The 26,367-nt window shown below is 49.2% G+C and overlaps 1 protein-coding gene across 1 annotated transcript in view; it reads right to left on the bottom strand.

Moving 5' to 3' along the window:
• Window positions 1–25,317, bottom strand: part of LOC125940127 (neprilysin-like) — a 195,526-nt gene extending 170,209 nt beyond the window's left edge. Inside the window, exons 1-2 of the mRNA XM_049655840.1 lie at window positions 25,263–25,317; window positions 5,227–5,319 (exon numbers count right to left, since the gene is read on the bottom strand). Coding sequence (XP_049511797.1) covers window positions 5,227–5,314 — 88 coding nt within the window. The 5' untranslated portion in view covers window positions 5,315–5,319; window positions 25,263–25,317. The remainder of the gene's footprint in view (window positions 1–5,226; window positions 5,320–25,262) is intronic.
• Between the last annotated feature and the right edge of the window lie 1,050 nt (window positions 25,318–26,367).

The raw sequence follows: 26,367 nt of genomic DNA, 5'->3' as shown, positions 1-26,367 counted from the left end.
CTCAAGAGCAACTCTTGAGCATATGCTGTGGGAATACTAAGGCTTAACGAGTAGCAACGGGGAGACAGCCTCAGCGAAAGCCTCCGCGCGCGTTGGTGTGCTGTGCTGCTCAGCTCAGCCCCAGAAGATCAAGTGTGGGCAGTTCAGCGGGCCGACGACGCCGCCAGAGCCCAAGGGCTCGTGACAGACGCCTAGGCAGGGTGAAGCACACCCTAATAACTTGCCGGACAAAAGTTTTTAGCGACCTGCCTACGTAGCTTGCACTGGAGGCGCAATGCTGAAGAAACAGCGGAGGTGATGGGCACTTAGCTAGTCCTGGCGTTTGGGCTGGGCTAAGCACTGCCAATCATCCCCAGAATTTTCCGGAATATGTTGGTTATTTGTCGATAATCGATTAGCTATTGATTTGCTATCGATTGGCTATCGCAAGGTAATGGCCACGTATTTGGGCTAGGCTAAGCACTACCAAATCATCCCCAGCATTTTCCTGAAGTTATTGATAATTGATCGATTATCGATTAGCTATTGATTGGCAATCGCAAGGTATTGGCCACGAATTTGGGCTAGGCTAAGCACTAGCAAGTCATCCCCAGCATTTTCCGGAATTTAATAATTATTCATCGATTATCGATTAGCTATTGACTGGCTATCGATTGGCTATTGATGACTGACTAAGCTTAAGTAGTCCCAACCATGCTTATCTAGACTTAGCAGACTCAGCTTCGCCAGGTCACAGAAGTATGTGCCATTGCGCTTCGACCCTTTGTGCACTACCGCTAGGATCGGGCTACATTTTCTGTTTACGTGACTTAAGGCGGCTTAAACAGCCCCGCTGTTAATATTCTCATCGTACCGTTTTCGATGCCTGTATTTATGTATGTTCTACCCGTCCCTGCGATTCAGTAGCTATGGTATTGCGCTACTGGGCACTCTGGGTATAGTATCGTGGATTTGATTTCCGGAAGCAGTAGTCGGGAGTCATCGTAGCGGAGCAAAACAGCACTTGTACACAGCTTAATTGGAGGCATAATATTTTATCTAAGCCGATAAAAATTAGTCGGGAGCGCTCTATTCCAGCGTCCTACGTAACCCGCTGTACTTTTACTGGCCGTTAAATCCCACTTTTTAAAAAAAATCTGTGTGTCTGCATAAACAGGTGAGACATCACCAGATTGCTCAAGCGTTCAATTCGCTTGTGCTTAGGAAATGGTTTCCGCTAGTGGCCGTGCGTGTCTCCCCAAGGCGCCATTATTAGACTGATATATGCGCTCTACCATTTCGCTCTACCCACACTTTTTAGGGAATCATCGTATGTGTGTATTCTATGTGGGATGTAAGTTTTAAAGAAGTCCCATACGTTGGGGGCAACTAGCGTAGTGTTTGTGCCTCACATTCTGTATCTTTTAACGGCGGAGCTGTTGAAGCCTACAGTCAGTCCATGTGTCGCGAACAAAACCTCGCTGAGCGATGAGGTCACCTGCGTTGCCTAGCAACCACGTCGCGGAGCGGCGTGTGCTTCGCCTCCTCTCCGTGCGCCTCCTCTAGGAAGATGCCTGCCGCGTGCGCCAAAAACCTGCTGCCCTTACCTTTCCCCTTTTCCTGCTTTCCACTTGAGGTAGAAGCTAGCGATCGTAGCGGTGATGGCTTGCAACACACATGCGCGCATGCGCACACCACCGCATGGCCGCCGACGCCGCTACCGCCATGACACCGCACCACCCCAACACCCTGCGGAGATAGGGTAGATGCTGGCGCCATCTCTCGACAACTGACCGCAACTCAAGGCGCGATGCCTACAATGGGTGATCGAGCGACGCCGCAGGCATCTTTCTAGAGGAAGCGTTGGCTGTGGACATGTTGCCTTGACATGGGACGTTAAGGAGAGGGAAGGAGAGCATGCGCGTGGCGCGCGCTTTGCTCGGGAGAGAGAAAGAGAAAATGAGATCGAGAGAGAGAGAGAGAGAGAAAGAAATTGTAGCAGCACCAACGAGGCAACGCGCAGAGCTGCTGCCGACGCCGTCCGCGTTTCCCTGTTTCCCTGCGTTCGCGCCGAACGCGCGCGATGTCCGTGACTGCAGCAGGCGCCTCTGGTGGCGGCTCGGCAGGTTTCGACCAGCCACGCACCGGCAAGTGTGGAGGTGCAGCTTGGCCGTGACGTCACCGGGGAGATAAGACTCAGAGCCGCCGCGACGGCGGCAGAACTCTCGTTGACTCTGTGGCGAGTACATGTAGCCTTGACATGGGACGACCAAAAAAGCTCCGTCGCATGCCCCCGCGCGAGGGACACGTGTAAATGCAGAGCATAGTGGGGTTCCGTGGTGTTAGTGTTATTGGTGTGGTAGTGGTGGTGATGGTGTGGTGGTGGTGGTCTGGGTTGTGAGAGAAGAGAGAATCGTAAGTAGGTAACGTAAAGTTGTTATTATTTTATTGGCATCACTGCGATTCTTATGATTATATTATATTATATTAAGTTGTTGTCGAACCACAGCCGGTCGTACACGTCGCAGCTGTGCCCGAAGCTCCGGTCCAGGAAATCGCGTTTGAAGCGCGCGTCGGCACCCCCAAAGTCCCGTTGACGTTGCCCGACGGCTTCCGCGCCAGCGCCCTCCGGGGCGACGGGCTCCGCGGCGGCGGCGGCGGCCTCCAGACGACGACGCTTGCTCGCCGCAGCCTCTCGTTCCCGCACGCCGGGGTCCGCGGCTCGACGCTGACGTGTCGCAGCCGCATGTCGTTCTCGACTCGAAGGGTCCGCGGCCCGACGCTGACGCCCGCGACTTCTCGTGCACGCTGCTCGGGATCCGCTTGTCGACGTTGACGCCTGGCCGCGGTTTCTCCTTCACGAAGTTCGGCGTCGGCAGCACACTTACGACGCTTGCGTTCGGCGTCGGCGGCGCGCTGCCTCGCCGCCTTGTCTTCTGCCGCCATCGACGAAGACGATGGTACGATGTCTTGAACTAGTGGTTCGGCGCTGATGTTGGATTGCGTCGAGGTAACTAGTTGAAGGTCTTGCTTCCATTGCTTATCAACTGCGACCGCCGACGAACGCAAGAGAAGAGAGCGCAGGAGTTGACGAGTGGAGCCCGCGCCAACCCGCTTTGTATTCCTAGCGCGCGCGTTAGAGGGAGAGGGGGTGGAGAGGGGGCGCGCTATCACGCCTGCACCTGCTGTTGCTACGGCGCTTGCAGCGCGGAGCGCGACTCAACTACGACGCTTCGCGCGCTGCACATGTGCTGCAAGCGTGATGCGGGAGAGGAGGAGTGGGGAGAGGGCGCACCTGTGCTTGAGCTGTTGCGGACGGACGGCGCACGCTACATGTGAGTTAAAGAAATTCTCTGCATTTAAAAAAACCGGACACCGGGAAAAAAATGTCACAGTTTCGCCTGAAGGGCGAAGCAATGAATGCGATAGCAACACAGCAATGTCATACGAAGTAAGGTGAGCGGCTTTGGTAGCAATATGAATTGTAGTAAACATGAGCTGATTAAGTAAGCAGGTGTGCTGCGGCGTAAGTAGACCGACATGAAGAGAGACTCGATGACCACGAGAAGGCACGTGTGAAACGGTGGTGTTGATGAGAAGCGCTTCCCGTGGGCAGCGCGTGCGAAGGGACACACCTGTAGCGCTGCACTGCCGATCCGGGCAGCATTGCATGTGTAGCGTGCGTTGGAAAATGTGGCCCGGCTATTACCAACTGAATGAACAAGCGTGGTGTGAGCGCGCACAAACACACACGAATAGATCACACTGAATGACTGCAGACAACGACTGTCAAAACGCTGGCAGCAAGCATACGCCGCAGCGGGCGAAGGTACGTGCGGTCTATCGCTTCAACGGAAACTGAGCGGCGAATGCACGGCGCATAAAGGTCAGAGCCGTGTGGAGATTAGAGACGGTGCGGACGAGCGCGGTTGTTGGTAGAATAGAAGTGCGCCCCCCCCCCCCCCCCGCTCCCTTGGGCGCTGGCTTCCTGCTTCGTTGCTTGCGCGTGGGAGATGAGTGCGTTCGCTCTCCGTGATAGCGCGCGTCCCCGCACGCTTCCGCTCGGGCATATGGTGCGGCGAAGATTTTATCTATAGGGAACCTCACGGCGACGGCGACGCCAACGGCAGAAATCCGGTTGAAGTGTCCATATAATTGCTATCGCAATAAAACGCTGGCAGCAAGCTTACGCCGCAGCAGGCGAAGGTACGTGCGCTCTATCGCTTCAACGGAAACTGAGCGGCGAATTCACGGCGCATAAAGGTCAGAGCCGTGTGGAGATAAGAGACGGTGCGGACGAGCGACGAGCGCGGTTGTTGGCAGAGTAGAAGTGCGCCCCCCCCCCCCGCCCCCTCCGGCGCTGGCTTCCTGCTTCCTTGCTTGCGCGTGGTAGATTGAGTGCGTTCGCTCTCCGTGATAGCGCGCGTCCCCGCACGCTTCCGCTCGGGCATACGGCGCGCGGCGAAGATTTTATCTATAGGGAACCTCACGGCGACGACGACGACGGCGACGCCGACGGCAGAAATCCGGTTGAAGTGTCCATATAATTGCTATCGCAATAAAAGAAGCTGCTCATCTTGAAGCGCGTCGCGCGGCCAAGCGAGAATCTATGTGTTGGCGCCGAGCTGATTCGGAATACGATGCCTAGCAGCACCTAGCATTTCCTACCAAAACTTAGCCAAGCCTAGTAAAACCTGGAAGAAGCTAGGTCGATCACAAGCTCCACTGTTTACTCCAGCCTTGCACAACTTGTGCAAGCTGTCCACATTTTTTTTCTTTGTCGTCTTCACAACTTCACAATATTTACATACATCTATATAACAAACATTTCAGCTAAAAGTCAGTGCAGCGCGTCCTGTCTCCTCATCGTATTGCTAGTATTCAGCGTAATTTGCCCGAAAAATATGCACTAATTTCGTCAACTAGTTAGGTCATTGGAACACTGTCACGAGGAAAGTCGATAGTCAGTGTACAAAGATATAAAAAAATAACATCAGGGCTCATTTGAATATCCGGTGCTCTTCAGCATTAACGAAATGAGAACGTCTAAATGTTTGGTTCTCAGAAAACATGGCAAATGTTGTCAAATGCAGATGGTGTACCCTAACAAGTATTGCACCCGTCCGGCAAGATCAAGCGATCAGAACAGAAACACAGCTCAGAAAGACGTTGTTACAACAAGAAACCGACAAGAACAAATTCGCCAATCTGATAAATTTATTTTTTACGGAGTAGGATGCGTCTTACCTGAACCATCAGCTGATGCTTGCACCAACGTGCATAGACAGCTATAGGTGGAGATTATAATCACTAAACCGATTGCTGCAGGATGCATCTTCTCTGCAAGGAAATTGCAATATAACACTATTAATAGAACAAAATTTAGATATATAGACTATAGAACACATTTATGGAATATGGACAGATTATTTTTCATGTGTTTACCCTGTTTACCTCTTTATGCAATCTGTATTCACGTGCATGATCTTTTAGACCCGTGATTATCATTTGTCAATGCCCCATCGGGGCCCTTAAGGGCAAATAAATGACGATGATGATGAACACTATTTATAATACACCTGCAAAAGACAAAGCATACGATGTAGACCGACTGGAAGCCTCGCATCACCAATTGTATGTCATGCAAATGATTGTGCGACTGAAGTCCCTTTATTGTGAGCAGCGCTCCATCTTGACATTAACACAATCCTTATTGACCACCCTATTCACTATTGTAAAGAAAAATCACACGAAATTAGCACCTAAATTAGCTTAATTAGCTTTCTGCAACAGGGCGATATTTAGCGTTATTTGGTTCCCAAGAGAAATAGCAAAGGAAATATTCGACAGTGCTTCACAACTTAGCATGTGAGTTCCACCGAAGAACACCAAGCTTTTGCAAACCTCCTGAAAAAGATGTTTGCTAAGACAGACCGGCGTCATACACATACGTTGTAAACACGGAGGCAACGGAGGCAGTTAAAGAGATACGGACACAAAATCTTAAAATTTTACGAATATGCTGAAAATGAATCCTCAGTATGTGATTACACCGACAAGAAGTAGTCACTTAGCTCATTTTTGAGCCGATGACTTTATTTTTGGCGATTTTGTGAGCGCGCGTCTCGCCGCCCGACCCGCGGGAGTTGGAAGGCGTGACGTCACGACACCCTCGTCGGATAGCCAGCCGCACATCCGCGGTCATTCGAATCGCGCCGACGCCGCCATCGCGAGCATGGATCGAGTTCAGGTGCCTCTACGAGCGATGAGAACACGTATGAAGACAAGGACCATTCCTTCTTGGCAAGAAATATTGCCGCTTACGGTTACGAGCCTTCCGCGTCAAGCGACGAAGAAGAGCACGCGGCCGTGGAAGTACCGGTCAGGTTTTCGAGAACCGTAGCACGAAGATTCTGCTCTGCACCAGACACTTCTGCAAGAATTATTTGTCATATTTCGTCTGTAAACTTGCTTTTTCAAGAGCACACGCAGGCAAGGCAGCTGCGGGGTACTTCAGCACTGCGTGGATGTCTGAATAGTAGTTTATGCCGTCGGCGTGAGCAACTGCTGGGAGGTACCAGTACCTACGAGACTCTCACGTCCACTTCTCCAGCCGACCGACAGATGGCAGCACCTGTCTGGCGTTCTGCCCAGTTTTTTCTGCTTTTAGCATGTGGAGAAGTAGAGCTGCGTGTGTGTCTGATCTCGTGAGTCGCGCTAGCTAGCCTTGTATTGTTTTACTATGCTTTGCCAACATTTTTAAAGACATTACTGCCTTCCTGCGCAGCCTCGGGCATCTCGCCCAAGCCTCGCCCCCACACTGCTCAAGAAGGCTCCAAGTGAACGAAAACAGTAACGACCATCTTTTCACCTCCTCTTTTCAAACGCGCCACTGATCATTTCTGCCTTGCGTTTTCGTGAGTTGACCGATTTCACAGCGTCAGGCTTTAAGCATTGCTTCTTGAGCGGCATGCCGATGCTTTTCAGCCGGGCTGGTCACATAATCATCGTCGACGAAGTGGTCCGCACAAATGAAGTCATTTTTAGAGGTCTACAGGCTGTGCGTGATGGCTCACTGGCCGGTATCCAAAGTTTACGCACTATCTCGCCTCTGGGAAACGTGTGCGACGGCGTGTCACGACCGAAGATGCTGTTATAGCAGCGATATCTGGGCATTTCCTTCCGCCGCGACGAAGGCGTCAATACGGAGCGACGACCGCGGGAAGGCGCATGTAAGACGCAGCACCAGCGTGGAGCGCCGATGGGGATAATGTTTATGACTGACCACGTGCGAGTATCCCCGAAAGGCGTTCAACAAACGCTGCAAGGGACCGACACCCCCGGAAACACTGCGACGGCTGTGGCCGACCTTCGCCGCACGCGCGCGCGCGCAGGTGGGTGTTATGACTTCAAATTTCAGCTTCTGCCGGCGGCCGCCTGGAGGCAAGGTGCAACAGAAAAGTGCAGAAAAGATGTTTCTCGTTCTTTTTTTCAAAGCAGATTCTTATATTCGTCATTTTCAACAGTTCAACTTTTGTTCCGACGCAAAAAACCACCCGCCAACTTTTGTGTCCGTATCCCTTTAAGACAAGCCATGGACGAGTCACCCCATGATCCAACATGGCAGCATCTACGGCATCACTGCGGAAAGAGCCCATATGCTATCAGTGGTCGCGCTCGCCGCATGATTTATCGATGGCGTCATCGGTGAACAGACTACGCACGCTACTGTGGCGCCATCTTGTAGCGATCGTCACCACAGAGCACGTCTTGCGTGGCACTATGCTTTTCTTCTCACGCCTTCGCCGTAACCTCCTACTCCACTTTCCACCTGATGGTTCCGCTGCACTCTGCTCCTCCGCTTTCCTCCTCACGTTCTTTTCGCTATCGCCGTCTATCACCCCGCACTGAGCTCCGCGTTCGCTCTTTCATCCTTCGCTGTGCTCCTTTGCTCGGTTACGACGAGGGACGAGGACACCGACGCTCAACGCAGGAACTGTCGCCTAAGAGCTGCGCTTTAAAATATGTTGATAAATTACAGCGTTTCTAAGAACATTCTTAACCGCGTCCTCCAGGACGGGAAGGATCATCTTCTAGAATGTTTGCATTGTCGTAGGATAACTGGGTCATGGAGGTCACAGTTCATAGAAAAGGGGGTTACATTAAATATACTGCCAAGAGAACTCAGTTTTTTGTTGAAGTATTGTTGAAATTGTTGTTGTCAGTGCGCCTTGTTCCACCACGCAGATGGGAAAAGCTAAGCCTAGCGCCTCGACGTATGCCACCATTGCCCGGCCACTGTGGCGGCGAGGCGCGCCAAACCTAACTTGTCGGCGGACCTCCTCGGAGCTCCCGATAACCGACGCCAACGTGGCAGGCTTTTCCGACCGTTAAATAGACGTGATACAGGTAGTAGGAGAGGCGATTCGGCTGGAAGATTTCAGCGAGGGAGCGGGATGGTGCAATGTCAAGAGGATGAGAAATGCCGATGGCGCGACCGAGTCGTCGACGGCAGCCTCGTCGACTACGCCAGACGGCAGCCACGTCGACTACGGGGACTGCGCAGTACAAAAGGAAGTATGCCTATCAAGTGCAGCAGCTAGCCATGGCGAGCCGAATGCCAGAGTTACCGTCTAACGATTACAAAACCGTTGTACGCCCCCGAGGCGATTTCAAAATGACCGGTTACGAAACGAATCGCGCTTACTGCTGCCTTCGTAACGCGGAGGGTATAGGTATCTGCCTCAACGTTAAACAAAACGTCGTGGTCATCAGCACCCCGTCCGAAGACAGAGCCACATGTTACGAAGCCATTAGCGTATACAATTAATAGTCCTAGCATATGCTGAAACACAACTGTATTTACATTATTTACAGCAATTGGATCGAATGCAGTCCATGGCGGACGCTGTCTTTTTTTCCACTTTGTCGTCTTTGTGCGTCCGTGCTCCCGCGTGCCGTGCAGTTGCTTTCTTCTTTTTCTCTAGCTCTTCGAAGAAGGGTAAATATTCAATATCCTCCACACCTCGGAAAGGCGCGCAGTTCGAGTCTGTTACAGCGAAGAAAGTTCAATTGGGTACAGAAGTTAGACGGGTCGGCGTATAAGAGAGCCATTTGGAAGCTTCACCGAACAAGTTCTGATATTTTCATCATGTTCTCGATGTACTTCTTTGATTCGTCCCCTCTTCCATAGTTGCCGTGGTGCATTTCTTCGTAAAGAAGCACAAGATAACCAGCTTTCAGATTGTTCGAAGATTGAACATTGGCATAGCGCAGGCTAAGAAGATATTCTCTCCTGCATCTTCTCCAAAAGTGCTCCAGTAACTGCTTGCGAAGAAGCCACTTTCTTGTGACCGTAGATCTTGGCCCTGAAGTATCGATATCTTCGTTGTGCTAAGGAAGGCTTGTTAGTCGTTTACCGGTTAAGAAATGAGCCGGAGTAAGTATTTCCATCAATACGGTCGTTAATTCTTATGGCGTAAGCTTTGCCTTGTCAAGGACTTCCGGAGGCTGGTTTTTACAGTTCTCATCAATCTCTCCCAGAAGCCGCCCCACCATGCAGCTCTTTCTGCGATGAACTTCCCTTATATTCTACTTTGAGAGCAATAGCCTTGTAGCTCTCCACTGAACAATACTCTTGCCAGGGTGGCGATTTTCTTTGACGCTTTTTTGAAAGCCTGCGCGTTATCTGTGTATATTACGTCAGGCAATCCGCGACGCGATAAAAATCGCCGAAACTTGAGCAGGAAACTTTCTTCTGACAGTCCGGTGGTTAATTCAAGGTGGACTGCTCTTGTGACGGCACAAGTAAATAACACTATATAGACCTTCGACGTAGTGTCTTTCATATATAGAGGTCCAGCAAAATCAATTCCAACCGCTTGAAAGGGATCAGATCGGCGTACTAGTTCACTTGGTAATGGTGAAACAGGTGCGCTACTGGGCTTTAAGCGTGTCGTGATGCAAGCGCTGCATCCTCTGATGACTTCCTTTACAATTTGTTTTCTGCGGGGTACCCAAAATTTCTCTCTAAGCTCGGCAAAGGTAGCTCGGCAAGCAGACCGCCGTGGAGTGTACGCGTATAGCAGTCTCTTATGACAAGTTTTGTCAGTTGGTGAAGCGGAGGCCACAAAATAGGATGTTTAACTTCTTCTGCTTCCTGTGAGAATTGCAGTCGTCACCTTACACGCAACCTTCCTGCCATGTACAGAAAAGGATGAAGCATTCTCAGGTCTCAATTGCGATTCAGCTGTAGTTCCTTTTCACGCTGATTGATTTCTTTTGCATAAATATCCTCTTGAGCCACCTTGATCCAGTAATTTTCAGCGCAGCTAATGTCTTCGGCTGTGAGCTGTGGTTGGCCCCCGATGCATTTATTTTTGCAGCTTTTGATGAAACGAAATACCCACGCTGTTATTCGTAATACTCTTGTGAGGCTTGAGTAGCGTTCAAGGTCCAAAATAGGTAACAACGTTCTCACATGTAAAACTTGAACGACGACTTTTGCTTCAGTTAAGTCTATATCATTACTATGTAAATCTGCCTCCAGGGCGTGCATGGGCTATGCATCTTCCAGTTCTGTCAGCCATGGTGGTCCTTTCCACCACACTGTGTTTGTCTTGAAAAACTGCATCAGAACTCCACGTGTAAGGTAATTCGCAGGATTATCAGTCCCAGGACAATGTCGCCATTTGCTCTTGTCGGAACAGCCTTGAATTTCAGCCACCCTATTCTCGACGAATGGCTTCCATTTCTCCGAAGACCCTTTTATCCAATGCAGTGCGACCTTGGAATCCGTCCAAAGGAATGTTTCTAACAAATGTTTCAAGGGCAGTCTTCATAAATTTCGCCAGCGTTGCTCCAAACAAAGCACCAAGAAGCTCCAGTCTTGGCAAAGTCACTTTCTGCATAGGCGCCACTCGTGACTTCGCCATTACGAGTTGATAGAGGAGAAATGCAAAAACGCCCGTGTGCTTGCGTTCTAGTGCACGTTAAAGAACCCCAGGTGGTCAAAATTAATCCGGAGCCCTCCGCCACGGCGTGCCTCATAATCAGAACTGGTTTTGGCACGTAAAACCCCAGCAAGAAGAAGAATAAGAAGAAGGTGGCTATGAGCACAGTTCTCTTGGTCAAGAAATTTTAAATATGCACAAATTCCATATGCCCTCTGACTTGCATCACAAAATATATGAAGCTGCATGCAGTGACTTTCAAGCCCAGTCTTGACCCAACGTGGGATAGTCATCGAAATACGGTGCTGCAGATTTGAGCACCAATTTTGCCACTGTAAAGCAAGGTCCGAAGGCAAATCTGCGTCCCCATCTGTCTGTATCCGCCACAACTCCTGAAACAATATCTTGGCTTGAATGCTGAAGGGTGCAACCATTCCAAGCGGATCAAATATCCTTGACACCGCTTGCAGAACATATCTCTTGCACGGCTTTTGATATTTTCCCAAGAAACATAACGCAGATTTTGCGGCTACTGTCATCTTGTCTGTTAGAGGATCCCACAATAGTCCCAATATCTTGACAGCTTCCGAGAGTGCGCTATCTCCTTCAGCCATGACAATAAGATCTCTCAGCAGTTTAGAATTTGATGACCATTTTCTTAGTCGCATTACAACGTCTTCCATATTAGAATTTGCGTCTCTGTATACTTTTTGAGCTGAATCCTCACTATCTGCTCCTATAAGAAGGTCATCAACGTAGAAAGAAGCAGCAAGCAACTTGGCCGTTTCTTCTGTTTGATTATTTACTTCCTTCAGGTGGTGTTGGAGTGTGGCGTTGAGTCGGAATGGGCTTGTACTGTTCCAAATGCACCCTTGTCATGCGCCATTCCTCTGTTTTAGGATCGGGTTTTCTCTTAGAGGCTATATCCTTGAACGATAGGAATCTCAACGCATCTCTGTCTTTCATTTTTACGCTAATCTGGAGAAAGGCTTTTTCTATGTCAGCCGTCAGAGCAATACGGTTCATACGAAAACGTATCAGAAGAGCAACCAAGTCGGCTAGTAGTTTTGGTCCTCTCTCGAGATGGTCATTGAGGGACCATGAATCAGGATGATGAGAGGATGCGTCAAAAACTACTCGTACTCGAGTTGTTGCAGACTCGCTTCGCACAACGGCGTGATGTGGCATGTAGTAGAGCTTAGAGGGTTGCGCCTCAATTTGGCTAGGTACTCTCTCGGGGTGACCCATCTTTATATACTTCCTGATGGTGCTATCATATTCCACGGCAAACTCTTGAATGTTCTTCATTTTTTTCCCGAGACACATCAGTCGCTTCCGTGCTTGCAATCGGTTATCTCCTAGTTGTCCACAGCTTTCTTTCAACGGAAGGCCTAATTGGGAGCCACTGTTGAGGAAGGCGATATCGTGCTCGAATTTTTCTAGCACCATATTAGATTCATTATTTGGAGTGTTGTAGACTGGCATAATCCCGATGCTCTCTAATTCCCAGAACTTCCGAAGTAAATCGTCGATAGAGTCGGTAGATGCACTTATTCGAAATACGCATGTGTTGAGTGCTGCTTCCAAAGAGGTGTTAAGCGAAAGTGGTGCTTGTAACATCCAGCCAAATGCATAACCCAGCGCCACCAAGTCGGCCTGGCCATGGCATCGTTTCATTTCTCCGGACATGAATTGCCATAGCTGGTCAGCACCAATTAAAAGGCTAATACCAGGAACAGCAGCCATGCCTGTTAACAACAGCTTATATGCAAGGAGGTGTCCGTCGCTTTCAATGGTTCTAATAAAGTCATGCTCGAGTGGCACTTCAACAACATCCTTGCAGGCGAACGGCACTTAAATGGCATGTACCAGGTTTTCCCGAGTCTCATACTGACTGCGAAGATATAGTTCGACAAGGCGATGTTGCTTGAAGACTTACAGAAGAGACAGTCCTTGTCTTTAACTTTCGAGGCAGATTGCAGGACAGCTGCTGTTGGTAAGATAGAGTGCAAGTTTTCTCCTTAGGTGGTTTAGCGCATTTCTTTCCTTTAAAGTCATAAATTCCGCTTCTTTCTCGGCTTTAAACTTCCACGCGAAGATAGGTGAAGAGTTCTTGCAACTGATCATCGGCTGTCGCGGTCGTTGAGTCTTGCTGCTGTACGGAGCCTGAACTGTCGATAGCAGACGGTGATGACCTTGAACTGGCTTCTTTTCGGTAATAGCCAACGGCGATGTCTGCTGGCAATGCCTTCAACAGACTGTCCATCATAGTTGCATACATGGCAGAACTGACGTTTCGACCTTTCAGGCATCTGATATGGCATTGCACTTAATCCAATAGCCTTCGAAGACTGTATACATCTTCTGAGGAAGCAACTGCTGGTAGTGTGCGCAGACGGCGTAGATGTGCCTGCACAATGCGACACTTATCGTCAAAACGACTCTTTAAAATTTCTATGGCGTCGTCGAAGCACTCGCCTGTCGCTTGTAGACCAGAAATTGAAGCTGCTGCTGCACCGCTAAGAAGACTATTCAGGTATTGAAATCGTTCTTTCGTCAGCTTTTCGTTTTCATGCACAGACGCCTTGAATTGCTCCCAAAAAAGCAGGCCAGTGACAAAGCTGTCCGTCTGCAAATGTAGAATTGGAAGCTTGATTGATTTGCGATGGGCGCGATCATCGAGTGCGTGTGATGAACCTGCAGCTGTGGAAGGGGCAGTCGTAGAACACTGATTTTTACGGAGTAGCCACTCCCGAGCCTTCAGCTCCCCCAACATTCCTCACGCAGCATCTTGATAAGTCAACACAGTTTCAAATTCTATCGCGAACTCGTCCTCAGGTATAGGTTCTTCTAGATCGGCGTTAAGCTTGTCCAAGTCCTCATTATTTGCATGTAGTCGTTCGATCAAAGACGACATATTTGCACTGTGAGCGCTTTCAATCACGGCTTTCGCTTCATTGATGAGCTGCGTATTCATCTGTCGTGGCGCCGTTCGCTTTTCTTTGAGGACCTTAAGGCGGTTCATCTTGTGTTTCAACAATGTGTGACCTCGCTCACCTTCTCAGATGAATGCTGAGTAGGTGTCTTATCACGGCGAAGGGTAACGGCGGATGGTCCGGTCAAATCGTACCGACTGCCTTTCGGAGGAGCTTTCCGCTGTCATTACGACATGCTGTCTTCGCTTTCAAAGTTCCCGATGAGCACTCCAGGCGTGTAGACTCCCAGCGAGCACTCCCGGGTTTCGGCACCAGAATATAGAACAAATGATCATAGCATATGCTGAAACACAACTGTATTTACATTATTTAGAGTAATTGGATCGAATGCAGTCCATGGCGGACGCTGTCTTTTTTTCCACTTTGTCGTCTTTGTGCCTCCGTGCTCCCGCGTGCCATGCAGTTGGCCTCTTCTTTTTCTCTAGCTCTTCGAAGAAGAGTAAATATTCAATATAGCACGCTTCGCATCGGAGACCGAGATTTCGAGGCGAACGCCTATCGAGCCGCACAGGACAACACTTCCAAGGGCCTGATTAGGAACATTTACAAGAACAAGAGCCCGGCGGACATCGTCAGTAACCTTGTGACGCAGCGCAACACCGGCGTGTTGCACCCCAAGTTCATGGGCTCCACGGACAACATAACCGTTTTTGTAGCGTTAGCTACACTGGCCTAGCCAAGCCCGTTTCGCGCGGCACATCAAGAGCCGTGCTGCGCATGTGCAAGGATCAGTGATGTCACGCGGCTTGCGCACCGGAGCCGGCACCTCTCGCGCACTCCGCCGCCGCCGCGCGCGACTCACCGCCGCCGGTCTGCGCATTCCGGAGGAGTGACGTCGTAGCCGTGGTAGACGCACTGGCGCCGGCGCGTGCTCGCTGTGCAGTTGCCGTCTGACACTGCGCTGGAGCCGCTGCGCTTCTGACTGGCGTTTGCCAGTGTGGTATAGCCATGGAGAAGGAGAGCGCAAATGCTGCTCAACAGCGCAGAAGAACGGAGAAGCTTGACTCATCGTATCCCGAAGTAGTTGCCTGGCAATTAGCGGTTGAGCGTAGGAGACAACCAGGAAAGCTAAGAATAATCAGCTGAACTTTTGCTAACGCTACGTATATCCTGGCATAGCCGAGCTAAGCCACTGCAACTTTTTTTTCGACAGATTCCACGTACCGAGATACGTATACACGTACCTATGCTCGTCGAATGCTCCCTCTACAGGAAGCAGATCGACGTGTGTTAGAGTGCGGGAGGCTGGGACACCGCGCCGATGTGCGCCCCAACCCCAACGACCAGATTTGCCGTGGATGCGGACGCAACAATCCGTTGTCTGATGATTGGTGCGAGCAGCGGTGTCAACTGTGCGGCGAGGGTCACCTCACGGGTGACCGCAGGTGCAAAGCGAGATATAAGACCCCATACATAGTCAAGCGCCGCCAACTTGAGCGAAAAAGACGAGAAGAGGAAGCAGCCAATGCATACGGCAGCGGTTACAGCAGCAGCTGCAGCACTAGTGGCAACGGAAGCTACTATGGCGACAACGACAAGGAGACAAGTCAACACTCGCCCTATACCGTCAACACAAAGGCAACATTGCCGCCGTGCGCAGTGTGACAATAGCTTGGGTAGCCCGCTACTGTTCGAGGCGAGGGCGCGCGAGCCCTTCGGAAACTTTTGCGCATGAAAACGTACGACAGTGTTGTGACCAGTGTGTTGTGCCACGCATGCAAAAGGGCAGACGAAACGACTGAACACGTGGTTTTAAACTACAATCAAATAGGCAGCCCCAGTCGACAGCAATGCTGCAACGCTGACCAAGCGGTACCTTGAGTGTTAGAGAAGAGCAACGATGAAATGTTGATAGTTGCGTGCACCACTGTGGGCCTTTGTTCCCCTCCCCCCGCCCCCTCCCTTACTTGTGGGTTGTGTATGCTTGCTTTCGTGTTTATGTATTTTTTCTTCATGGCTATAGGGCATGCAATTGACAGGCCTGCCGGTTGCAAGGGATTTACGCGCATTAAATCATCATCATATGCATGCGTCCTTGAAAGATGAGTTCATTGCTTTCGTTGCTCGCAGGGCCGATAGTGGGCAGTTCGTATTGATGAGGTCAGAGATAGGTACAGCCGGAGCGCGCGCCCACTCTTGAGACGCGCATGTTGCATGCCTCAGAAATGTGTGCTCAAAGTGTGTGTGTTTGTGTACGTGTGCAAGCCAAGCATCTAGATGACGACTCAAAGTGTGTTTTTGTAAGCGAACAAGATACTTTGTTGTGTGCAGATACATTGTGTCGTCCATAAAGTGTCGTACGTAGAAAGTAAAACGCAGCAATGCATACAATGAAAAATCGTATAAAGTAGCGTAGGATGTCAAAGACAAGTATCGAAGCAAAACATTGTGAGAGCAAAACGTCCGATCGAAGAATATGAAGTAAACAGCTATGCGATCAGAAGCAAACGATGATATGAAGTAAACTATGTTATTGCGGTGAGAAGCAAGTGATTGCGGGAAATAAAGAAATTTATGTGGGATGCGAAGCAAGTTGTTGTCTGCGTCTAGAGCGTGAGACGCACGTCAGGGTGACAACCGAGAACATGAGAAGCCGTCAGGGATCCTTTAATGCGGTCGCGTTCTATGCTTAAAGGCGAAGCTTAAGCGTCTCCCCATTTTTTATTCACTTCAAAACATTAAAACATTCCTTTACAAAAGTGGTTAATTGAGCTTAAATTAGATCAAGATGAGGGAAATATAATTGCTAATTACTTGTGAAGGTGAATCATTGTGTTTAAATCATGGCCTTTGGGGCCTTTGAGGAAAGCTCATTTTCAGAGAAGGCATAAATAGTTGCCTTTGTTGCGCAAGCAAGCCCAGTTATTACGAATGTCACTAGTCAGATACATGCATTTATATATCTTAATATATTTGAATGATAATAACGGTTTCCACGTCATAACATCATACAGCTAAAATAAAGCCAACTCTAGAGCAAAAGCTCCCCATTGACCCCATTCACTGAAGCCAGTAACTGCAAGGACGACGCCATGTTGCCACGTTGTGCAGGCGAACAAGCGCAGACACCGACACGTTTCAGACGAGACGCGCACTGAAGTGCGATATGGACTGTTCCTCACTATGATGACGCCATTTGTTTCGGATGCCTGCAAACGCACCATTTTAAGCATCGGAAATTGTACATGAAATTTCAGAAATAACTATCGAGTAGTAATGAAAATTATACGGGATAAACTCTACAGATTTTTCATAAGTACGTGATTCGTGTAAATGCTTGATTTTGCATCGTATTTTCAGTCTTTTTAGCGTTACATAAAAGAAAGGCTGCAACACCATTGTTGTTAGCACTTTCTTCGCCCAGCTTTTTCTGTAGAGTGAGTATACTAACTCTATGCTTTACATAGACAGTACTTTATGTGTCAAGGAGGCAATGGTTGTGTTAGCTTTTGTACTGCTATATAATTCGCTTACTTACCATCCCAAATATAATCATAGAATATGCTTTATATACAGGGTGTTTCAGCGAACACTTTCAAAAATTTTAAAGGTTGCCTGTGGCAGATAGCACAATTCTTGTTCATGAGCTGGTACTCGAAGATGCGGACATTACACAAGAAATTAAAATGCATAATTTAATAATTAACAGAAACTCACTAATTAAGCTTTTAACTAATTACCCGATGGCCCATATTGCAATTTACAAATTGTAGCCGTGCAGTTCGCAAGGCGGATCCACTTGGAACGAATTCTCGGGATGACACCAGTTTCGAGATAATTACTCCCGAACTTTGCGGAGAAATGCATTCGCGTTCCAGTTAGGTTCTTAATAAAACGTCGCTTTTTGCATTCAAGCACAAAATTAACTGGAATGCCAATGCATTTCTCCGCAAAGTTCGGGAATTAATATCTCGAAACTGGTGTCATCCAGAGAAATATTTCCAAGTGGATCCGCCTTGCGAACTCTACGGCTACAATTTGTAAATTGCAATATGGGCCATGACGTAATTAGTTGAAAACTGAATCAGTGCATGTTTTTAATTATTCGATTGTGCATTGCAATTTCTTGTGCAAGTAATGTCCGCCTCTTCGAGTAGACCAGCTCATTAACTCGCATTGCGCTATCTGCAACAGGCAACCTTAAATAAATTTTGAAAGTGTTCGCTGAAACACCCTGTATAATGTGCAACAATACATTAGATAGCCGCAATAATGCAGATTTTTCTGAGTGTTGTGCACGTTGCCAGCCTCATAGCATGAGATGCCTAAGGAAGTAGAGTGGTGCATGAGTAAGTTTGGTGCTGTTATGTTTCGGAACCAAGACCAAGCCCCGTTAAGGATTTTCTCGAACTTCTGCAAAATCACTTGATTTTATTCTGACGCAGCATGAATTATGTATATATGGTCAAAAGAAAGCTATGTGCATAGGTTCAGTGGTCCCACATGCTTTGTGAGGTTTCTGCAACCGCATGTTCGCAACGCGACTGCCTTCTTTTGGAATATCAATACTCTTCGCAGAGACACTGTCATTTTCAAACCGGAAGCAATTATGGTTGGCGTCAACATACCGGAAACGTATTGTTTCCGGTATGTTGACGCCAATCATGGTTGCTTGCGGTTTGAAAACTACGGTGTCTCTGTGAAGATAGTGCCAGATAAACGGGAAGAAGTAATGAAAGAAATCAGCGACACATCAATATTGGTGGTTCCTTACATACGTAGCCTTTCACAAAGATTAAATAGTGGAAGTAGTCGCTTTGTTCGGGTGGCGTTTCCAGCTCCATAATTTTTTTTCTGTATATGAAAAAGGGCACTCGCGGTAGGCCTTATTCACAAGTGGAAGAAAACGTTTTGCACTTTAAACACGTACGTAAATTAGTGGACTGTGAAGAATGCGTTCTCTGCTATATTTTCTTTCTGTGCGAGGCTTAGTACAACAGATAAAATGGCTGTCAATGAGCGCTTATGGGGGCACAAATATCTGTGTAATCAATTGCGGTAACTCCGGAACCTTAGAAGATATTGCCATAGATGCGGTTGCCCGTCAATGTTTGACCAGACAACAGTGCTCGCTAGTGAACCTAACAAGTAAGGTAGTCGACGCTTACAGCATGTTGTCCGGTGCATTCGGCTGGTGCGTCAGCACTTCCCCTACTGCGCAAGCGAAAATGAAATTTCACTTGTGGACTGCATAAACCCAACAGTAAGCCGCACTATTTGAATTGGGGTGTACGTGTTTTCATTTGTGTTTAGATTCGGCTTTGTGGCTATATATATTCCTTGATTTTATTGCCCTCGTATTCTTAGGGTACTTCACGCAATTTCCGAGGGCTAACTGTCTATCTCTATACGAATGCCTCTAACGCATTCCGCCGCCTACCGGGTAGTGTATGGTTGAATGGGTAGGGCATCAGACTGCTGTGCTGAAGGAACAGGGTTAAAAACCAACCGTCTTACTAGAGTGTACTAGAATGGGGGAGTGGGTCCAGCGGACGCCTTAGCAAGCGCCGATTGTGAAGCAAAAAACGCGGATAATGTGGCGGCGCTGCCGTCGCCTTATTCTTATTCTCTGGAAAATAAACCTTGGCTCTGGCTGTTTCGGCAGCGCTCATTGGCTGAGGCGAGCTCGCGGGCTGGGTAGGTGTCGTCTGCTCGACGCACCGTCTTTGTTGCGTCGTTTGCGTTTTTCCGCCGCTATTTTTCCATTTTATTTGCAATAAATTGGTGGGGAATAATCTCAGAGTTACCGCCCCCGAGTATCCGACGCGACAAGCATCCGGCCGGCAAGCGGGGTCACTCTTTCGGGAGAAAGCGACGGTGGCACCACCTGGATTTTCAATATCAAATGCCTCAGCACAGAGCCCTCGTTGCACCCACTTTCCCAATCTAATACACTCTAGTCGAACCTAACCTCGGCACTGAGTATCTGGCAATTACACATGGGCCGCTATTCAACGAGACTCTTTCACGCCACATGGGGCAATGTAGATGTGGGACTGTGTAGGTACTGATTTTCAATGAAAATCTTTGATGCCAACTTGAGGCGTGGCGCATCATCATAGTCAACAAAGCAAAATTCTCTAACGCAGACAAGAAGGGCAGGCAATTGCTCTGGTTCCCAGCACATACGACTCCAGGCATTCACGCGATCAACCCCAACGAGGTAGCACACCGCGAAGCTCGAGGTCTTACTCGCCGAGCTGAGCAAGAAGTGACTTCTATCGGTCAGGGGAACGCGGAGGAGGATATCTGGAGAGAAAAAGACAGATTAACAAGATTTAGCGATATTACAAAATTCTATCAAAATCAGAGGCGAATATTACCACCGCCTCACACTAAACTGAACAGAACTGAGTCCGTTGCTTGGAGGCGATTACAAACAGAAACCTATGTGAATCCCATGCAGTTAAAGACTTTCTACCCCGAGATATACGCCAGCGATATATGCAAGCTATGCAAGTCTGCTAGAGCCACCCTTCAACACATGTTGTGGGGATGTAAAGTAAAAATGGCAGTCTCCCCGGAAAATCTACGGGCGCGGTGGTCGGCCACGCTACTCAGCTCAGAACTCCTAGACCAACTTTGGGCCGTCCAGCGAGCCATGGATGCCGTGCGGGAGCAACAGCTCCCAGTGGCCATCTAGGCGGCCCCAGGCCCGGGCCTCCCGATCGCCGGATTTCGAATAAAGTTATGTCACTCACTCACCCAACTTGGGGCACTGAGTATGTGCCACTCGGTTTCTGTTTATCTTCAATGAACCTATGCCGACGACATTACCATCTGGTCGTTCACGGGGTCCATCGGGGCAATGGAGAGCCGCTTGCAGGAAGCGGCAGACGTGGCGAGCGACTATGCTAAGTCTTGCGGCCTCAGCTGCGCCCCCCAAAAGTCAGAGCTACTCCTGGTCTCACCGCTAAAGAAGCATGCATCCGACTCGCCCACTATCAACATACAAGTGGAGGGACACACCATCGTTCCGTCTCAGAGCGTAAAGATATTGGGAATGGTTTTCCAGTCGGATCGCACCAACACAATAGTAATTAACAAGCTTAAGAATACTACCGCCCAAGTTACCCACATGATCCGGCGAATAACAACCAAGACAAGAGGCATGGGGGAGGCGGACACGCTTCGGCTTGTCCAAGCCTTCGTCGTTTCTCGAATAACTTACGCTATTCCATACGCACTACTGAACGTAACGGAATTCACAAAAATCAACACAATGATCAGAAAGGCATATAAGCAGGCGATGGGCCTGCCGGTCAGTACGTCCACAGAACGCCTACTACGACTAGGCGTGCACAACACGGCCGAGGAGCTGATCGAGGCACATTTATCCAGCCAGCGAACAAGGTTGGCGGTTACGGAAGCGGGGAGGTCCATTCTCTTACGCCTGGGGCTATCTGCTCCTCTCAGCCATCCGCCACCTCAGACTCTTAGCTTACCCCATGCCATCCGGAGCAACATCACCGTACCTCCTCTACCTCGCAACATGCACCCAGTGCACCACGCACAGCGAAGGGAGGCCCGGGCTCGGGCCATACACAAGCGATAAGGGACTTTGCCCTCTACAGCCTACACGGATGCGGGGTCTTACCCCAGACGCGCCACCGTAATCGTCAACAAAAAACATCGGAGCAGCATTTCGCTCACCCGATACAATCCCCTCCAAGCCGAGGGAGCGGCCATAGCCCTCGCGCTCTCCCAAACACAGGTTGAAGTCATAGTTACCGACTCCCAACAGGCGTGCCGCAACTTCGCTAGCGGCAGAATTCATGCCACTACGCTCAAGATAATAAATCAAAAGCCGCCAACCAGATCAGTCATAATCATCTGGGCGCCAGCTCATTACGGCATTCCTGGCAACGAAGTCGCCAACCACGTGACTCGAGATTTGACCCACCGAGCCGACGCCGAGGAATCTGAACCGGAGCGCATGCACCCTCTAGTCTCATACCAAGACATCACACAACACTACAAGCTAACCCGCAGAACATATGCACCGCCACACAAGTCGCTACCTAGAGTGCAGGAGCGATTCCTGCGAGCTCTACAGGTTAACACATTCCCCCACCCAACCAGAAACCACCTCATAGCCCCTACACAATTCTCTCCGCAATGCCGCTTCTGCGCAGAGCCCGGGTCCCTCAGGCACATAGTAGGGGGCTGCAGAGAGGCACCACTCAATCCTCCGAACCCTTACCACACCAACGAGCTTTGGGAGAGAGCCTTGGCCAGCTCCGACCTCGAAGATCAGCAACGGCTGATTGCGAGGGCTCAGGACGCGGCCCGAGCTCAAGGCATTCTGGAATGAGGACGCCTCTCTAAAGCTGCATTTAGACATTAAAGATGTTTATTCTCTCTCTCTCTTCAATGAACCTCCTTGATGACAGTTTGTGTGGCTGGGTATATGCTAGTAGATGTGTGCCGCTCTAGAATGACAGGCGAAGATTCTTTACGTGTTTGCGATGCTGAGCGGTATCGAACCCACGTCACACGGGTTCCTCAAAAACAGCAACCCGACGCTTTAGCAGTCTACGCCAAAAGTGCCCTGGGTACGTGCCACTTTTGTATGACCATCTTTGACGCCAGCCCACTGGAATTCAACGGACTTTAAAAACCAGCGCCTCTGTTCCCTGGATCCTAATCTGAAGCTCCGCCTTCGACATGGCTTACCACGACGGGAAGTAACTCTCATTTGTCGCCTAAGACTTGGAGTAGCTTTCACCAACGCGTACTCCTACCTGATGGTAATGGCCACAAGTCGAGATTGTGAAACTTGCGGGTGCAAAGAGACTATAGCACATCTTCTGTGTGATTGTCGTCGTTTTAGTGCACAAAGGAAAGTCCTTAGAACCACGCTCGGCAAGATAGACAGCCGTGCCCTTACGGAAGCCAGAATTCTTGGTCCCTGGTCCCAGCCAACGTCGGAACGAACTGCTTTAAAAGCGCTAGTACGCTATTTAAAAGAAACAGGACTTCATGAAAAACTATAGAATTGTGCGGACAGATGTGTTTTTTTGTTCTTTCTTTATTTTTTTCTTCTTTTTAATCTTCTCTTGTTTTCTAATCTTTTCTGCCCTTACCCCATCCCCCCGTGCAGAGTAGCCAACCGGACACTTAACGTTGTTAACCTCTCTGCCTTTCGCCTCTTATTTTCCTTCCTTCCTTCCTTGACGCCAGCGCTTTAGCTAACTGCGCCATGAATGTGACGCCAACGCTTTTACGCCAACACACTTCGATCCCTGTGTATGTGACACTGGGTGTGCGGCAAGCGAGGGAACAATTCTGAACGTTTGTAGGCGCCGGTGGGCCATGTTCCTCGCTTTGGAGGCCACGCAAGGACTTCTTGGCGGTGCCACTAGAGGGCGCAGCGTGTCTACAAATAAGCGCTAGACAGGAGCCCGGTTGCCGCATGGCGCGTTTAGTTCTAAAACGACGCAACAATGTAAAGAAATGTGGCACGACTTTCACATTGAACAAAAAACTTCGGACGGGGATGATTAGGAAATACATGAGAGGATATGCACTGCCAATCCATTGCATCGACTAGTCTTTGGGGCTTTGAAACCAGCGTCCGGTTCACTACTAATTTGCAGAAAAAACAAGATTTAGGCATAAGAAGATGTTTACAGATTTATTTTGTATGCCCAAATTCAAACCCCACTTGCCGTGGGAGTGCAGCTTTGGCTGATAAGCGAGCGGCAAAGTGGTAGGTGCTAGTCTGTCTCAGGGTAGGAACCCTTGTCGTTATCCTGCAGCAAATATACAAGCAAGTCGCCCGAAATTTACGAGGTATTGCAACAAAGTTGGCAAATTATTTCTAGCTCTTTAAATTTAAATTCCGGTTTCTTACATGACAAAATCACTTTCTGGCTTCTCCGGGAGCTAGGGCTGAGCAACGCATATGAACAGCTGGCCTCCGCCATGCTCATGGCCGAGCGAGAGCGCCTTAACGCAATGTCCCAGGGCAGTTGTCTATTAAAACGCCTGCACAACCTACCTGCGCCGCAATTTATCGGAAACGAGGGTCAATCAATACCACTTGCACTTCGAACACGGCTACACATGGATTCCATTCTACGCAACATGCACCCGACATACTACGCAAGGCGAAGGCGAACCAGGGCGACAGCCTTGCTGCAGAGCCAGTACCACCCGGTCACGTATTTCGTGAACGCAATTCTCTACCCTCGTCCAACAACACGTACCCCCTTTTCGTGGCGGTCGCGACATATAGGGCACGCGCGGTCGTGGCTGTGTCCTTGCACACCTTGTATAGCGCAACAGTGGAGGCCACGGCCATCACCCTAGCGGTACGAGCCGCTGAAGCAGAGGGACAATCGGCACAAGTACTAACGGCTCTCAGGACACATGTCGACTATATCTGCGGGGAGTTTTACCGGCGAGCGTCCTGCGCTTCCCGGGGGCCAAGACTCACACAAGACCATGGGATTAACTGGTGCACGGCACACGCCTAAGTGGACGGCAACGAACGGGTAGACCGCTATTCTGTACATATGGCAGGCCGAGCCGCGTATCACTTCGCACCAACAGACTCCCCTACAATGGGCACGCCACGAGAAATACGTACTGGAGATGCAAACTCGGCCAGCGAACAAAGGCTCCTCCCTAACCCAAGCTCAACAGGGAGAAGGCAAGGGACTATCGCCAGACGAACACCTTTCTCCAACTGCACAGGCTACACAAGATGTACCCCGACAGACACAAAGGCTAATGTCCTTGGTGTGAAGACACACCGACACTCCAGCACATCACATACGTATGCCCGAGGCACCCGGCAGGCGCCGTCTCGTCGCTAATCACGGACTCACTCGCTAAGGGGTCATGGGGAGCGTGACCCACCGAACTAGACTTGGGAAGCGAATAGTCGACCTTCGATCAGGCCCGGCGAGCCGCAGAAGCCAGCGGGGATCTCGAATAGGGGCCCCACCCATATGCACCACTCTGATCTATGGGTCAATAAAGTTGTTCTCCTCCACCTCCCGACTATTTTGACCTCCAGTGGTTATTTAACATACATCCATTGCCGGCTACAAGAGAATCTTTGCGGGCATACCTCCATTAGAATGTGGCCGGTGGCCGCCACAGCCAAAACTGAACCCGCGACCTTGTGCTTAGCTGCGAAGTGCCGTAGCCACTTAGGTACGATTGCCGATACAAGATTAGCATTGTTCGAATACAAATTATTCGAAAAATGACATTACCTACACTCAGTTGATTACAACACTCATGCTACAAATAAACCTGGTAGAACCGAACTGATATTAGCATTTTAACACCACGAAGACACGCACAATTTTTTTCTGCTTACCAGAGAAGGCAACACGCGGGTTCAGAGAGAGAAACTCGACAAAAGCCGTTTCTGGCTAGCTCAGCTCACAACGTCGAAATATACTCGCGAAAACGCGTGAACGTCATTCATATAAGTTAAGACTGACATCTAAAGATGGCGTTGTCATTTTAGCCTTATTTTTCATCTGCAAAGTTCAAACAACGAACCTCACACTACAAGTGTCAGCCTAATGATCGGCCATGCTTCTTACGGCATCTGCATTTCTTCCACTAATAATTTATTATTATTTTATAATTGCGACCGTTTTAATGTTTTAAACGATGTATGCTAATACACTACAAAACGTTTTCTGCTCCTAATTTATTCCCCGGCCTTGTGCTAGTATTATAAACAAACTTGTGATGCAGTTCAAATTGCTCTATTTTTTCGATTGGCAGTAAGTGGGAGGCATAACGCATGATTACGGTGCTCTCACGCCTGTGTTGTGAAGAATACAATTAGTATTTCAGGACCTCTTTTCACGTTTTTAGCGATCAGTTATGAACATCACATTCTAGCCAAGCTCGGCATGCCGAAGCGTGCGGCAGCATCGCGCTTGTATGGTTGGAAAAGTACAGATTATGGTTTGAGGGAGGTAGGGGGAGGAGGGGCAAGTATCTAGGTCCATCAAAGCAGAGATAAAGTTGCGACATGGGTCGTGCGGAAGGGAATGAATCACCTTCAGCTCCGATGACGTCGCCTCTCAAATGCTGTGGAGAAGTTATAAGTACCGTTCTTCGCAAGAAAAGTAGAATTTCTATATGTCAAGATCCACCGCTTGCTTGGCTCTAGAAAGAAGATTAAAATAAATTGTGAGGTTCACCATCTCAAACAAGAATGTGGGTTTTGAGGCGTGCCGTGGTGGGTGCGTTTGGAACAATTTTGACCACCTTGTGTTTTTGTAACGTGCAGTTAGTCTGAATTCACAAACGCTTGGGCATTTTGATGACATCAAGTTGCGTTTGCTGCTACCAGGAATAGAACCACTATATCAGGTTCGGTACCAGAGCGTTATACCCACTGCGTCACCACGGCTGGTACGAGATAGAAAAATAATGTCAGTTTTTGAGTGGCTTTAGTGATT

Source organism: Dermacentor silvarum, chromosome 9 (genome assembly GCF_013339745.2).
Source record: "Dermacentor silvarum isolate Dsil-2018 chromosome 9, BIME_Dsil_1.4, whole genome shotgun sequence".
Taxonomy (NCBI): domain Eukaryota; kingdom Metazoa; phylum Arthropoda; class Arachnida; order Ixodida; family Ixodidae; genus Dermacentor; species Dermacentor silvarum.
Note: the sequence above shows the minus strand (reverse complement) of the source record. Positions and strands in the feature narration are given on the sequence as shown.